This window comes from Rhincodon typus, chromosome 28 (genome assembly GCF_021869965.1).
Source record: "Rhincodon typus isolate 14 chromosome 28, sRhiTyp1.1, whole genome shotgun sequence".
NCBI lineage: Eukaryota > Metazoa > Chordata > Chondrichthyes > Orectolobiformes > Rhincodontidae > Rhincodon > Rhincodon typus.
In genome coordinates, this window is record NC_063359.1 from 33,710,856 (window position 1) to 33,726,170 (window position 15,315).

At 44.1% G+C, this 15,315-nt stretch overlaps 1 protein-coding gene across 2 annotated transcripts in view; it reads right to left on the reverse strand.

Moving 5' to 3' along the window:
- The window catches only part of ak5l (adenylate kinase 5, like), a 118,463-nt gene that overhangs the window by 52,915 nt on the left and 50,233 nt on the right, over window positions 1-15,315 (reverse strand). For both annotated transcript variants that reach the window (XM_048613734.1, XM_048613733.1), the window contains exon 7: window positions 1,502-1,586. In XM_048613734.1, coding sequence (XP_048469691.1) covers window positions 1,502-1,586 — 85 coding nt within the window. The remainder of the gene's footprint in view (window positions 1-1,501; window positions 1,587-15,315) is intronic.

Below are 15,315 nucleotides of genomic sequence, written 5' to 3' on the forward strand. Positions count from 1 at the left end.
CTGTGGGACATCACTCTGCACTTTGTTGATAAAAGAACAATCTGACACATACACAGATTTCGCAATTAAATATTTGTCAGGAAATTGCCCAATAGCTCCTGGGGAGTGCATGTACAGACAAATTTCATTCCTGATACCTTCCCTCTGAATAGAGAAGTTTCGGGGGTTCAAATACATACATTTCTTAAAGATTGAGCACAAGTAAACAAGAATGGACATGTAAGAAGATTTTAGACAAAATGTTGTTTAACCATCGGTTTCAGTGCTACAGATTACACACTTCACATCCCTCCCATCTCTGTCAGCTGCAATTTTGAAGGCATGAGATAGGGTGCAGAAAGAATTCACAGGAATGGTTCCAGGGATAAGGATAAGGAAGATCAAAAAATCATGGGATTTTTAACAGGCAGATACGGCTTGGCCTTGGCACCTCTGACTCTACATCACACCCAGAGTAGTGGCCTTCAGAATTAAGCGCTGGATTGGGATTTGAACCTAGAAAGGTCTGCTCATTCAGGGGCTGGGTACTATCCACAGTAGAAACTGTGTATTGAACTGTCTTGTTAATGACATCATAGAATCTCTACAGTGTGGAAACAGGCCATTCAGCCCATCGAGTCCACACCCACCCTCTGAAGAGCATTTCTGCCAGACCCACACCTCTAACCCTATCCTTGTAACCCTGCATTTCCCATGGCCAGTGCATCGAACCTACACATCCCTGGACATAATGGGGCAATTTAGCATGGCCAATCCACTTAACCTGCACATCTTTGGACTGCGGGAGGAAACTGGAGCATCGGGAGGTAACCTGCACAGACGCAGGGAGAATGAGCAAACTCCACACAGGCAGTCACTCGAGTGTGGAATCGATACCGGGTCTCTGGCACTGTGAGGCAGCAGTGCTAACCACAGAGCCACTCTACTGTGACATCTATTTGTTCTGAATTTCTGTGACTATTCACGGAATGCACACTAACACCTGCACCAATATGGCGTCAGGCAGCCCACAAGAATGCATGCATGTGCCCTGGATGAGATCTTAGAATTTTAGGAGCTCACTTAGTAGCCAAAAAGCAGGTACTAACAAGCTCAGTTCCTCAGGCAAACTCCACTACTACAAAGTATGCCTCAAACACTCTTAGTCAAAACAGTTTCTCCAGCTCTGAAACCTAAGCAGGTCACTATCCGGTAAATTACATAGAATGCACAGCACTGAAGCAGGCCATTTGGCCCAACCAATCCATGCTGGTGTTTGTACTCCACAGGAATCTCCTCCCATTCCACCTACCCTACATTTCCGATGTGAGAGGCAGGGCAATTAAAACAATGTTATCTGACGGAGGATGAAAGAAAACAGGCTTGTCTTTGTTAAAAGCTAACTCATTGACTAAGGAATTGCTTCCAAGAATCCCTTCCTGTTTGGTGCCGCAACACACTTGGTTTTTCCTGTGTTACGGGTTAAAGAAAGGTTGGAGAAATCCACAGAAATAAGTCCTACCGTCTCTTCCTGCTGGGAACAGTCTCTTCAAAACCACAGCATTGATGTCACAGAATATTTCATCCTCCTCACGATCTGCGTCCAACTGCAAAATAACGGCAAGTAAGAGAGGAAAAGTGAATTTTGGATTTTGCAGCAATACAAGGAAACCCCCCCCAATCCTGGTTGCCTGATAAATTCTCCCTAACAGCAGCAAATTTCATTTACATAAAAGATCTCACAGGAACATATTCACAGATAGATCACTGACACTGAGCCAAGGGTGGAAATATACGGAGATTTGACCAAACGATTGCAACCGAGAGGCCAAGGCATGACTGCTAATACTGGGACAAAGCGACTGTGGGATAGACAAGAGGTCAGTACTGGAGAAAATGCCAATTTCTTGGGGTGAGAGATTGAACATAGAACAGAGACCAGTACAGGCCCTTCAGCCCATGATGCTGTGCCGACCTATTATCCTACTAAGATCAAACTACCCTGCATACCCTACATTTTACTATCCTCCATGTGCCTATCCAAGAGTCGCTTAAAAGTCTCTAAAGTATCTGACTCCACTACCACTGCCGGCAGTGCATTCCACACACCCACCACTCTCTGTGTGAACAACCTACCTCTGACATCTCCCCTATACCTCCCTCCAATCACCTTAAAATTATGCCCCTTGTAATAGTCATTTCTGCTCTTGGAAAAAGTCTATGGCTATCAATTCTATCTATACCTCTCATCATCTTGTACACCTCTATCAAGTCACCTCTCATCCTTCTTCGCTCCATGAGAAAAGCCCCAGCTTTCTTCATAAGACCTGCCCTCCAGTCCAGGCAGCAACCCGGTAAATCTCCTCTGCACCCTCTCTAAAGCTTCCACATCCTTCCTAATAATGAGGCTACCAGAGCTGAACACAATATTCCAAGTGTGATCTAACCAGGAGTTTTATAGAGCTGCAGCATAACCTCGCGGCTCTCAAACTCAATTCCCCTGCCAATGAAAGCCAACACACCATATGCCTTCTTAACAACCCTATCAACTTGGGTAGCAACTTTGAGGGATCTATGGATGTGGACCCCAAGATCCCTCTGTTCCTCCACACTGCCAAGAATCCTGCCATTAACCCTGTATTGTGCATTCAAATTCGATCTTCCAAAATGAATCACTTCACACTTTTCCGGGTTGAATTCCATCTGCCACTTCTTTGCCCAGCTCTGCATCCTGTCAATATCCCGTTGCAACCTACAACAGCCCTCCATACTATCCACAACTCCACCAACCTTTGTGTCATCGGCAAACTTACTAACCCACCCTTCCACTTCCTCATCCAAGTCATTTATAAAGATCACAATGAGCAGAGGCCCCAGAACAGATCCCTGTGGAACACCGCTGATCACCGAGCTCCAGGCTGAATACTTTCCATCTACTACCACCCTCTGTCTCCTATTGGGCAGCCAGTAGTGGTGTCATATTGAACCAGGACAGTGTAGTGGGTAACATGGATAAAAGTTTGGTGCGCAAACTGAAAGCAGGGAGTATGCCTTTTTGGAGTTGGCAGACTGTAATTAGTGAAGTACCATGGGTTCATTGTTGGGTCTCACAACTACTGACAATCTTCATCAATGATATGGATGCAGGGGCACAACTTGCAAGACCTAAATATGCCGTTGAGATCGAGATATGTCGGAAAGTAAATTGTTGAGTGGAGGTGGAAATTCTGTAAAGACAGATTAAGTGAGTGGGCAAAAAATTAGCTGATGGAGTGTACTATGGGGAAAGGCAACTTAGTCTAAGATTTGAATTCGTTCTGAGGAAGGGTCAGTGGACCCGAAACGTTAGCTCCACTCTTTCTCCACAGATGCTGCTAGACCAACTGAGTTTCTCCAGCAATTTCTGATTTTGTTTTTGATTTCCAGCACCCACAGTTCTTTGTTTTTAGTTTTTGTGAATTAGTCCATGCTGACTGGAAGAATACAAAAACAGTAAACTGACTGGAGAAGGAATGTACAACTCAATAGCGCAGTAGTATCTGGGTGTGCTGATAGATGAAACACAGCCCCACTAGTTGGCTGGTACAGTACAGCAATTAGGAAGGCAAATATAAATGTGTTATTTATTACAAGGAGGAGTGAATATAAAAGTAGGGAGGTTTTACTGCAGAGATAGTAAGAACTGCTGATGCTGGAGTCTGAGACAACACAGTGTGGAGCTGGAGGAACACAGTAGGCCAGGCAGCATGAGAGGAGCAGGAAAGTTGATGTTACGGGTCAGGACCCTTATTCAGAAATGGGGGAGGGGAAGGGGGCTCTGAAATAAATAGAGGGGGGTGTGGGCTGGGGAAGGGAGGTGGGATGGTGATAGCAGGTAGTTAGTGGTGGGGATAGGTCAGTGAGGTGGGAGGAATGGATAGGTGGGAGAGAAGATGGACAGGTCAAGGAGGGAAGGATGAGAGGGAGGGTTGGTCTTGGGATGAGGCCGACGGTGGGGAGATTTTGAAGCTAGTAAAGTCCATATTGAGACCATTGGGTTGTAGTCTCCCAAAGTGGAATATGAGGTGCTGTTTCCGGGTGGCATCGTTGTGACACTGGAGGAGGCCCAGGATGTCCATCTCTGGAGTACTGTGTACAGTTTGGTCTCCTTATTTGAAGATGCATTAGGTGTAGTTCAGAGAAGGTTCACTCGGCTCATTCCTGGGATCAGGGAGTTCTAATTTGCAGGAATGTTAGACAGGTTGTGCATTGGAGTTTAGAAAACTGAGAGATGATTTTACTGAAACATATAAGATCCCGTGGGCAATTAATGGGGTCAATATTGGGAGGATGTATCCTCTTGTGAGAGAGACAAGAAATGGGGAAACAGTGTGGAGCTGGAGGAACACAGCAGGCCAGGCAGCATAAGAGGAGCAGGAAAGCGCCATTTCTGAAGAAGGGTCCCGACCCGAAACGTCAGCTTTCCTGCTCCTCTGATACTGCCTGGCCTACTGTGTTCCTCCAGCTCCACACCTTGTTATCTCAGATTCCAGTATCGGCAGTTCTTACTATCTCTAGAAATGGGGAAAGAACAGTTTGAGAAGTCTCCCTTTGAAGATAGGGATGAGGTGATTTTTTTTTCTGTCAGAGAGTTGTGAATCCTAGAATTCGCTTCCCTGTGATGAATGCTTTTCAAGGCAGAGTTAGATTTGGTTTTGAAAGATAACAGAGGCAAGGAATAATGGAGGGAAACAAGGAAACAGAGGTGAGATCACAACCAGATAAGCCATGATCTTATTGAATGGTGGAGCAGGCCCAAGGGGCCAAATGGTCTAACCCCGCTCCTAAATCCTACGTTCCTGCAAACAGATGGACCCAGAAAGTTCTAGAAAGCTCTGGATCTGTGCTGAGTTAGGGCACTTCAGCCTAAAAAGTGATTTGAACTCAGTAATCAGAGAAAAGAAAGCCTGGCAGGTTCCTGTTTCAGATCGCCAACTACTGACCCCTGCTGGAATGCCTCTTCATTGCAGTTAATGAGGTGGCATCTCACTGATGGCCAGTGCAGCTGTAACAAGGCTTCCTTACTTTTATACTCCATCCCCCTTGAAATAAACACCAGCATTCTCTATTTCCCTTTTCTTTCATTAATTTATGGGAATGTCAGCATTTCTTACCCAGCCCCAGCTGCCCTTGAGAAGATAGTGAGTTTCCTTCTCAAACCATGGGAGTCCATGTGGTGTTGGCACACCCACTGTGCTATGAGGATGGAGCTTCCAGGGTTTTGACCCAGTGACACTGAAGGAACAGTTATATAGTTCCAAGTTGGGATAGTATGTTGTTCATAGAAACATAGAAAACAGGAGCAGCAGTAGGCCATTCAGCCCTTCGAGCCTGCTCCCCCATTGAATATGATCATGGCTGATCATCCAACTCAGTCCCATGTTCCCACTTTCTCCCAAGACCTTTTGATCCTTTTAGCCCTAAAATCCAACTCCTTCTTCAAAATATTCAACGTTTTGGTCCCAACCACTTGCTGTGGCAGAGAATTGCACAGGCTCCCCACTCTCTGAATGAAGACATTTCTCCTCATCTCAGTCTCACTAGTGTGTATCCTTAGACTGGTCTGACTCAGAGGGGAATGAGCAGGTTACCTTGTCCTTCTCGGTGGGAGGGGTGGAAGATTGGAGCCCTTGTTGAGTTGCTGCAGGACATTTTGTAGCCAGTACTGGTGGTGGAGGGAGGGAGTGAACATTGAAGGTGGCGGATGGGGTGCTGCTGGAAGAGGCTGTTTGTTTGGAATGAACTGAGCGTCCCATTGTAACCGCACAGGTGATGGATAGCAATCTACCTGAGAATAGGAGGCAGCAAACAGATGGAGCAAAATACTGGGGACTCTAGAAATCGTAATTAAAAAGACAAACTGTTGGGAAAGGCACAGTAGGTCAGGCGGAGAGAGACAAAGTTAACAATCCTTCCTCAGAACCGGCAACATACTGTCAGCCTAACATTTTAACTCTTTCATTCTCCCTCTCTCTCTCTCCATAAGCTGCCGCCTGTTCTGCCGAGCCTTTCCTGCATTTTCTGTCTTTATTGTGGGTGACTGGATTGGGTCTCAGTCTTGCTTATCGCCTTTCTTTCTCATGGTGCAGCAGAGAGAATCTCAGTTCCTCCTGCGGAAGGTTCTTCCCCCTCTTCACCCTCCCCACACCCCTGGTGCAGAGACACTTTGGGTGACCAGGTGCCAATGTTGCTGTGCGAATCGAGGATGAAATGAGCTCTAAGTGGTGCTTAGAGGAGGATCAATCAGACACAGCCACCCCCCTTAAACCTTTGAGCAGTCACTCTTTGTAACCTTCAAACAATCTTTAGGAACCAGGTCCCACTGCTATGAAGCAGGAGGAACGGAATAAAGCAACAGAGTATCTTAAAATGTGATAGTGTAGCAGCTATCTCACTGGATGAGGAATCCAGAGACTTAGCCTCGATTAATAACCTGAAATGCATGAGTTCCTGGCAATTGGTGAATGTGGTTTAAGTTAAACTAAAATTTGCATCATCAGTACTGACCTTGAGGCTGCAAGATGGTTGTAAAAACACAACTGGCCAACCAATAGCCTTTTGAGAAAGCTCACCTGGCCTGATCTTTATAGATCTTCCTCATGAGGCAACATGAGGGAACGTTTCCACACTGAGTGGTAAGGTTCCAGAAAGTTCTGCCTGAGACTGCACAGGAGGGAGACTTATTTGTGGCTTTCAAAGGAGGATTCGATAGTTATCTAAAGAGAAAGAACAGATTGCAGGGCTATGGGAAAAAGGTAGGGCATGAGGGCTCGGTGAATCATTCTTGTAAAGAGATGGCAAGGACATGAAGGGTCGAATGGCCTCTACCTGTGTGGTATGATTCACGATCAGCAAAAATAACACAGCCTACCAAACCACACATCATTTCAAACAACGACAGGGAAGGAACCATATAGTGTGGATGAATAAGTCAAAAGGATAATTAAGAGTAGGCATGTTGGCAGCCACATACACATTACAGAAAGGAGAAGGGAAGTCTGTGGGCTCACATTTAACCAACTTGCACGCTGAGGTTAGGCAAGCTCAGTTTGGGACTGATGAGTGTGTGAGAGAGAGACAGACAGACAGAGAGAGAGGGAGAGAGAGAGAGAACACCTGTAAATGAGAGTGTGGGGTAGCAGCATCTTAAACATAGGAACAGCAGCTTCATAAAGAGGAGAGTGGACCCGCATAAGAAGCATCCCTGAGATTAATTACAACTTGTGTAAACTGGTTCCATAACGCTCAAACTTTTCATCCCAGGAATTAGCTTAGTGAGTCTCTTCTCAACTGCTTTCAATGCTAATATATTCTTTCTTAAATACAGGGACCAAAACTGTCCACAGTACTCCAGGTCACCCTGTATAATTGTAAGCCTCTCCTATTTTTAAACTCCAACCCCCTACCAATAACAGGTGACGTTCTATTTGCCTTAGTAACTATGTGTTACACCTGCATGCTAACTTTATGTTCCATTTTCACAAACACCTAGATCCCTCTGCACTGCACCTTTTGGATTATTGCTCCATTTAAATAATACTCTGCCTTTTAATTCTTCCTCCCAAAGTGCATGCCCACTCACTCAACCTATCTACATCCTCCTGAAGATTCCTTATGGCCTCATCATGACATGCACTCCCACCTATACTGCCATTCAGGGCAATAATTCCACACTGATGGCAATGCTGTTACATCTCACTCGTCCGCACCTCACTCTGTCACCATTTCCTTCTATTCCCTTCTCCCTCATATGTTCATCCAGCCTCCCCTCGAATGCATTTGTGATCATTACCCCAACTGCTCCCTATGGTAGCACATTCTCATCACTTGCTAGGCTATAAGGTTCCTCTTGGATTCTCCTAGTTCTGGTCTCCCTGCAAGTGGGAACATTTTTCTCTACCCCATCTAGCAAACCCTTCTCTACCCTTAAAGACGTCTATCAGAGCAGGCCTCAGTGGTCACCTTCCTAGAGAAAAGGAGCTCCAGCACGTTCTGACAGCCTTTTGATTGTCACATAATTATAGTAAAGCTTATGTGCAGCTTCTCTCGCTGTCTCTATCACCTCTTTTCCTTTAAATATAGAAGACCAGAATTGTGCAGAGTGCTCAGTGCAGTCTAACCAGGTTCTACGCAAGTTAACACAGTATCTTTTCAAACCTGTCAGATTTCGATATGCAGTGTTCTGCTTACTCTGTTCGATGGCCTTGTTAATCCATGTCACAGTGATGTGTACCCCAGAGCTCTCAGTTCCTAGCACCATTTTCCAAGGGTCACATGGTCTTAATCTTCCACATCATACTCCTCTATATTGGAATTCATTGGCCAATTCCAGTCCATTCTGCATGTTTATTAATGTCCTCCTGTATTTTAGAGTCATAGAGTTATACAGCACGGATCAGACCCTTCAGTCCAATTCATCCATGCTGACCAGTTATCCTAAATTAATCTATTCACATTGGCCAGCATTTGGCCCACATCCCTCTAAACCCTTCCTATTCATGTACCCATCCAGATGCCCTTTAAATGTTGTCATTGTACCAGCCTCCACCACCTCCTCTGGCAGCTCATTCCATACATGTGTCCCCTTGCGCGAAAAAGTTATCTCTCAGGACCTTTTTAAATATTTCCCCTCTCACCTTAAACCGATGCCACTCTAGATTTGGACTCCCCCACCCTAGAAAAAATACCCTGGCTATTCATCCCATCCATGCCCCTCACGATTTTATAAACCTCTATATGGTCACCCCTCGGCCTCCGATGCTCCAGGAAAAGTAGCCCCAGCTTATTCAGCCTCTCCCTATAGTTCAAACCCTCTGACCCTGACAACATCCTTGTGAATCTTTTCTGTACCTTTTCAAGTTTAACAATATCATTCCTATAGCAGTTTTCCAAACTTTTCTTCCTGTCCTCCTCAGTATTAACCACACCAAAACCCCACACCCACCACTGCCCAACACCAATTTGGTGACATCCAGATTTTGATATCAAAACCCCAAGTTCTAAAACCAAAAAGTTAGACAATTGTTGAATGACAGTGGTGGCAAAACTGTGAAGTGCCTGAGTTGGCACATGTGTCTCGATAGTTTTCTTTGTTAAACCCGTTTAATTGTGCACTTTCCAGTTCTGGCAGCATCCGTGATCGAGGCAGGGGTGAGGGGGAGATGGGGGACATCAGTCGGTCATGAACCACCTGCAGAGAAAACTCGAAATGATGCACCAAAACTGATAAGACATTTACTGAACAAGAATAGCTTTCTAAATCCTTTTCTGGCAGCACCGCACCTCATACAAGGGAAACTGAAGGTCAATGCTACAACAGACCACCAGGATTGACATGACATTATTACATCATGTAAATGTAGCTACATTTATTGCAATAGCAGAATCCTTTGAAGGATCTGAGAATTTCTTCAGACAAATAGAACACCCCCAGCTTCCATATTAACAAGACAATGGAAAGCAATTCTGGCTCTGGGTGAGGGTGTAATAGGGCTTACATATCTGATCAGCTGACATTTGGTCAACTCTCCAGAGTTACGTTTCTCACAGTGACTTCAATTGAAATTGAAGTGTTTAGCAGGACAGCTGATTCAATTTCACCCCTTTTACACCACTGGCGTGGGCCAGGAGTCTATTAATAAAGTCATAATGGCACAAACAGAGCTCATTTAGCCAATTGAGACTTTGCCAGCTCTCTGTACGGCATTCCAACCAATTCCATTCACCCACTCCATCCTCTATTTCCTACAAATGCCCATTCAATTACTTTTCAAAATTATTTGTCATCTCCACTTCTAGCCCAGGAGTAAGTATTTTTTTTAAAATTCATTCATGAGATGAGGGTGTCACTGACTAAGCCAGTATTTATCACCCATTCCAGAGGGCAGTTAAGAGCCAACCACATTGCCATGGTTGGTGTCACAGTAGGCCAGACCAGGTAAGGATAGCACACTTAGCTAAGATTCCTGACAGACAAATTCACAAAAAAAGCATTCCTGACAGAAGAATTGTCAGAGAAAGTATTCCTGACAGAAGAATTATCAGAGAAGACACAGAACATTCCGGAAGATGTATCCTGGCTGTAATTTTGAGAGACTAAATTCTATGTTTTGTTATATAAGTGGGATTTGTATTTACTGGAACAGCATACCATTAGAATCTTGCGCTTTTTGGGAATAGTTAGTAGTTATAAGGACTTTATTCAGTTTGTTAATTGTTTAGTTAATTTGTTAGAGTTAGATAAACAAATTGTTACTTGTTGATTGTAAAGTGAGTGTCAGGGATTTATTTGGTCTAACTGCTAGAAGTTGCTGAAAGTCAGGTTACATACCTTTTCACACTCCTTTTATCAGATTACAGGGCCAGGTGCTCCTCTTTGGGTGTTTCAGTTTTGGTTCTCAGAGGTGAGGGGGATCAATCTCCACTTTATAACAGTTTCATGGCCATCATTCGACTTTTAATCCCAGAGGTTTTTCAGTAAATTCAAATGTAACCATCTGCCATTAGTCTGAGATTCTGGTTTAACAAGGAAGCTTGTGAAATGGAAAGTAAACAAAACAATACCCACTTAATCTGGGCAGGAATTTAATGAAGTGATTCACTGTTTGTCCTTGGCACTGATTGTTTTGTATAAATGACAGGCTACAAACTGGAACAGATCGTAGTTCAAAAGAAAACTGGACAGATTCCCAATTCTAATAAAGATGGGGGTTTGTGATAGAAGAAGACACATAAAGATTTTAATGCAACAGTACAGGCTGTACAGTGGTCTTTCATCCTGCACCTCGATGAAATAACTCCAAAGAGGCTAGTATCCCATCAGTAAGTTACCTTTTATTTACATGTAGAGAGTCCGATCCAGATCCCTCAGAACCAGCTCTCAGAGTGAATAGGATGTCCGGCATTCCTGTCCTTATCTGTCAGTAAGGGCTCCCTAATTGGTCCAGATTAACAGGCCCAACAGGGAACTCATATTTATGATCTCTAGCTGGATGACCTCATTGCAATCACTGCACTGAGCTTCCTATCTCTGCATCTTCTCTGTTGCTTTTGGTCCCGCAAGCCTAAGTTTCTGTTTTTTGTCCTGAAGTTGCTGACTGTTACAAAAAGACAAACAGAAGAAAACTTTAATCACATTGTAACTAATTAGAAAGCCCAGTGCTCTGAGTGTATCCTAACTGTCTGGACGGAGCTGCACATTTTGATCTTCCTGCAGTCCCTTACATACAGGCAGGTAAACTGCATTGAGGGGTAAACAAAGGAGATTTAAAATAAACCCTAAGCCAATTCATCAACAGCATCAATAATTTACATTTATATAGTGCTGTTAGCATGATCAAACGCCGTGAGGCACTTCACAGGAAATATTAGGCCAGGTGACCAAAAGCTTGGTCACAAATATTGACATTAAGGAGTTTCTTAAAGGAGGAAAATGATTAACAGAGGTAGACAAAAGGGGTTTGGCGTTCTAGGCTACTGAATGTGTGGCCACCAATTACAGTTGGGAAAGTTCAAGAGGCCAGAAATAAATGAGTGTAGATATCTCAGAATCTTGTGTATCTGAGGAAGAGAGAGATAGGGAGGGGCAAGGCAAAAGAGAGATTTCAAAACAAACATGTAAATTTTAAAGATTTAGATTATGCAGTTTTAGATTATGTCAAGTTTCCGAGGGTAGAACATGGGATACCAGCCAGGAGCATGTTGGAATTGTCAGGTCAAAATGTAACCAACACACGGATGAAGATTTTAGCAGGAGACAAGCTGAGATAGTGGCAAATTTGGGAATCCAGGAGAAAGAAAGACCTGGAATATTCCACGCTGAGATGAACAAAATGAGATGCTGTAGATCACAAGTAAAGCCTACATGCCTTTTGTCCAGAATGTGATTGGCTCAGAGAGGACATTTCCCATTTTTGAACGATTGTGAAGGATCTGCATTGACCATTTCAGCAGCTAACTCACCCCCAGTAGTGATTGTTCTTCTGATTAAATGTACAACCTTTCTGGAATCAGTTCTAGTCTTATTCTTGAATGAATTATATGCGTAAACCTCCCTTTTCTTCAATGAAATATCTTAACTGGTGTTAGCAGTCCAGTGCTGACAGCAGATCCTGTGATATCACAGTCTTTATCTGGGGGCCTCAAAAGTGGCTTATTCAAACACAGCATACATCACATGTGACTCCAACCCACTGCCCTGGGTTTTAGAGAATAGAGAGTTCACCTCGTGTCCTGGCCAAACCCCACCCACAACCAAAAAGAAATTAAATGGTTTTCCATCTCATTGCTGCTTGTGGAATCTCACTGTGAATACAATGGCTATAAAGAAACTATACTATCCATAAAAGACATCAAGCTTTAAGATGTTCTTTGGAGAAATGGTCAATGGAAGTCCTTATTTCTTACAAAATAAAATAAAAGCAGGAACTGCTGCGTTTCTATGGAGATGAGGGGCAGCAGAGCCCATCACAGGAGTGTAGTGAGAGGTGGAGGTGGGGCAGATAATTATAGCCATGGGCTAATTGATCCTGGTGGCTGTTGGATCTTGCTGTTCCCTTGACACCGAGTTGGTGTAAAATGCTTGTTTCTGGCTCTTGTAGTGCAGTGGAATCACCCTATCTCTGAGCTGGGAGACCAGTTTCAAGCCCCATCTGTTGAAGAGGTGTAGGATAACATCTCTAAACAGATTAATTAGAAAATATCTATAATACTCGCTTTGGGTCACTGTCCCACCCGAAACATCAGCTTTCCTGCTCCTCTGATGCTGCCTGGCCTGCTGTGTTCCTCCAGCTCCACACTGTGTTACCTGTGACTCCAGCATTCCCAGTTCTTGCTATCCCATTAGATGTCAGTCCTGGCTCAGTGGCGAACATTCCTGCCCGCGTCAAAATGTTATGGGTTCATGGCCCACACCAGAAAACTGTGTCTAAATTCTAGACTGGCACTCTAATGCACTACTGAGGGAGTTGTGCACTGTTTGGCTTTTTAACAACAAGATATTAAATCTGGGCTTTGTCAGTCCTCTCAGGTTGATATAAGTGAAGTTGTTGCAGTTTTTAAAGAAGTGTAGAGATCTGGCAAATATTTATCCTTGAGCCAAGTTGGACTTGAAATTGACAAGAAATATTAATGTCTCAAAGTGTCTAGCAATGACCATCTCCAACAAGTGAGAATTCTCAATGGTGTTACCATCACTGAATTTCCCACTATCAACATCCTTGGGGTTACTATTGACGAGAAATTGAACTGGACTAGCTTTATAAATATAGCGGCTACAACAGCAGGTCAGAAGCTGGGAATACTGCAGCGAGTAACTCACCTCCTGACTACCCTAAAGCCTGTCCACCATCTACAAGGCACAAGTCAGGAGTGTGATGGAATACTCCCCACTTGCCTGGATAGGTGCAGCCCCAACAACACTCAAGAATCTCGACACTACCCAGGACAGAGTGGCTCATTTGATTGGCACCACATTCACAAACATCCATTTTCTTCACTACCGATGCTCAGTAGCAGTAATGTGTACTATCTACAAGATGCATTACAGAAATTCACCAATGCATCTCAGACAACACCTTTCAAACCTAAGACCATTTCCATCAAGAAGGACAAGGGCAGCAGATACATGGGAACACCACCACCTTCAAGTTCCTCTCCAAGCCACTCACCATCTTGAGTTGGAAATATATCGCTGTTCCTTCACTATTACTGGGTCTAAATCCTGGAGTTCCTTCCCTAAGGGGCATTGTGGGTCTATCTACAGCACATATACTGCAGCAGTTCAAGAAGGCAGCTCACCACCACCAACAGATTGTCTTTCCATTCATCACATCAGTGATTGTGTAAAGAGGCTGTCGTGTTTTGTGTTGGATGTACCTTTTATCCATCTATGTCCCTGACCCAAGGAGCTTTCTGAAGCATCAGACTTACCCCCTTAAAACCCAACCTTCAATCTAGCTTCTGGCCTTCCGCCAAACTTTGTTCTCTTTTCACCCTACAACAGCCAGAAGTTTCAATAAATACTGCATTGGCTGAAAAGCACTTTGAGACGCTGGGAGCTCAGGACAGGTGCTAGATCATGGAAAGTTCTTTCTTTTCACTTCTGAGTGGAAATATGTTTCTGTTCTGTTGGGTTGTGTGTCGAGTGATGGGACAGGCATGCAGTGGGTGATAGATCTCAATACTGTCCTGACAAAGGTCTGACATTAGAGGGAAATGGCTCCCACTATTATTTTCCTGTGCAATGCTGTAGCAGCAGGCGGAATTCAAATGATTCTTTATTAGGTTAAAAAAAAAAACAGCTTAATCGATTCCTGGCATTGTCTGCCCTTGAGTCAGAGCCTGTGAGCTTTTAAGACAGAGAGAGAGAGAGAGAGAGATAGAGAACCTCTGCAACCCACTGTCCCTTAGCAACCAGAGTCCGAACATACACAATCATCCGAGGCAGCGAATGTGAATGATTCTTCCCAGGGACAACAGAGAGGAGGTGAAACAAAAAGAAAATGTCAATGAGGTGAACACTTCTCAGGTTTGAAGATGGGTAGCTCTTGTATGATATGCTAATTGGAGGATTCATGCAGACATCTTAACAGAAGGTCAGCGACAAAATATTCTGAGAAACCTTCAGCTGGCTTGAGGTAGAGATGGAGCTTTTGCCTCTTCATCTCCTCCGCCATGTTGTAAACCTCACTCTCTCTCTTTGCCTGCAACCTGATGGTCTTTTCGTGAATCTCAACAACTACTGGGACTTTTTTTTGCTACGTGTTAACTTTCTGAATGGCCTGCACTTCGAGAAACTTCACTTCCAGACAGGGCTCATCTGCCTGGTATCCCATGTGCAAAAAAATCCCACATCTGCGCTCCAGGCACATATCTGGGAAAAGAACCAATCCCTGCCTTTGAGGTTTCTCTCCATGACCTGCGACGACACTGACTAGCGCCTAACTTTGCCCTTTTAGACCTTCTGTTATTATAGATTTAAACAGAGAAAAAAAGCTGTATTTCCCAAGCCAATACTTTTAAAGTTTTGACGAGTCAGAGGAAACCAGCCAGATGAGGGGAAGGAAAATTAACATCAAAAAATATTTGTGTAAATTTAGGTTGAGGCATGTTGAAATTTTTTTAAAAATGCATATATTCGGCAGACTTCTAAAAGTAAAGGAAACAAATGAGCGATAGTAGGAACTGCAGATGCTGGAGAATCCGAGACAACAAGGTGCAGGGCTGGATGAACACAGCAGGCCAAGCAGCATCATAGGAGCAGAGAGGCTGACGTTTCGGGCCTAGACCCTTCATCAG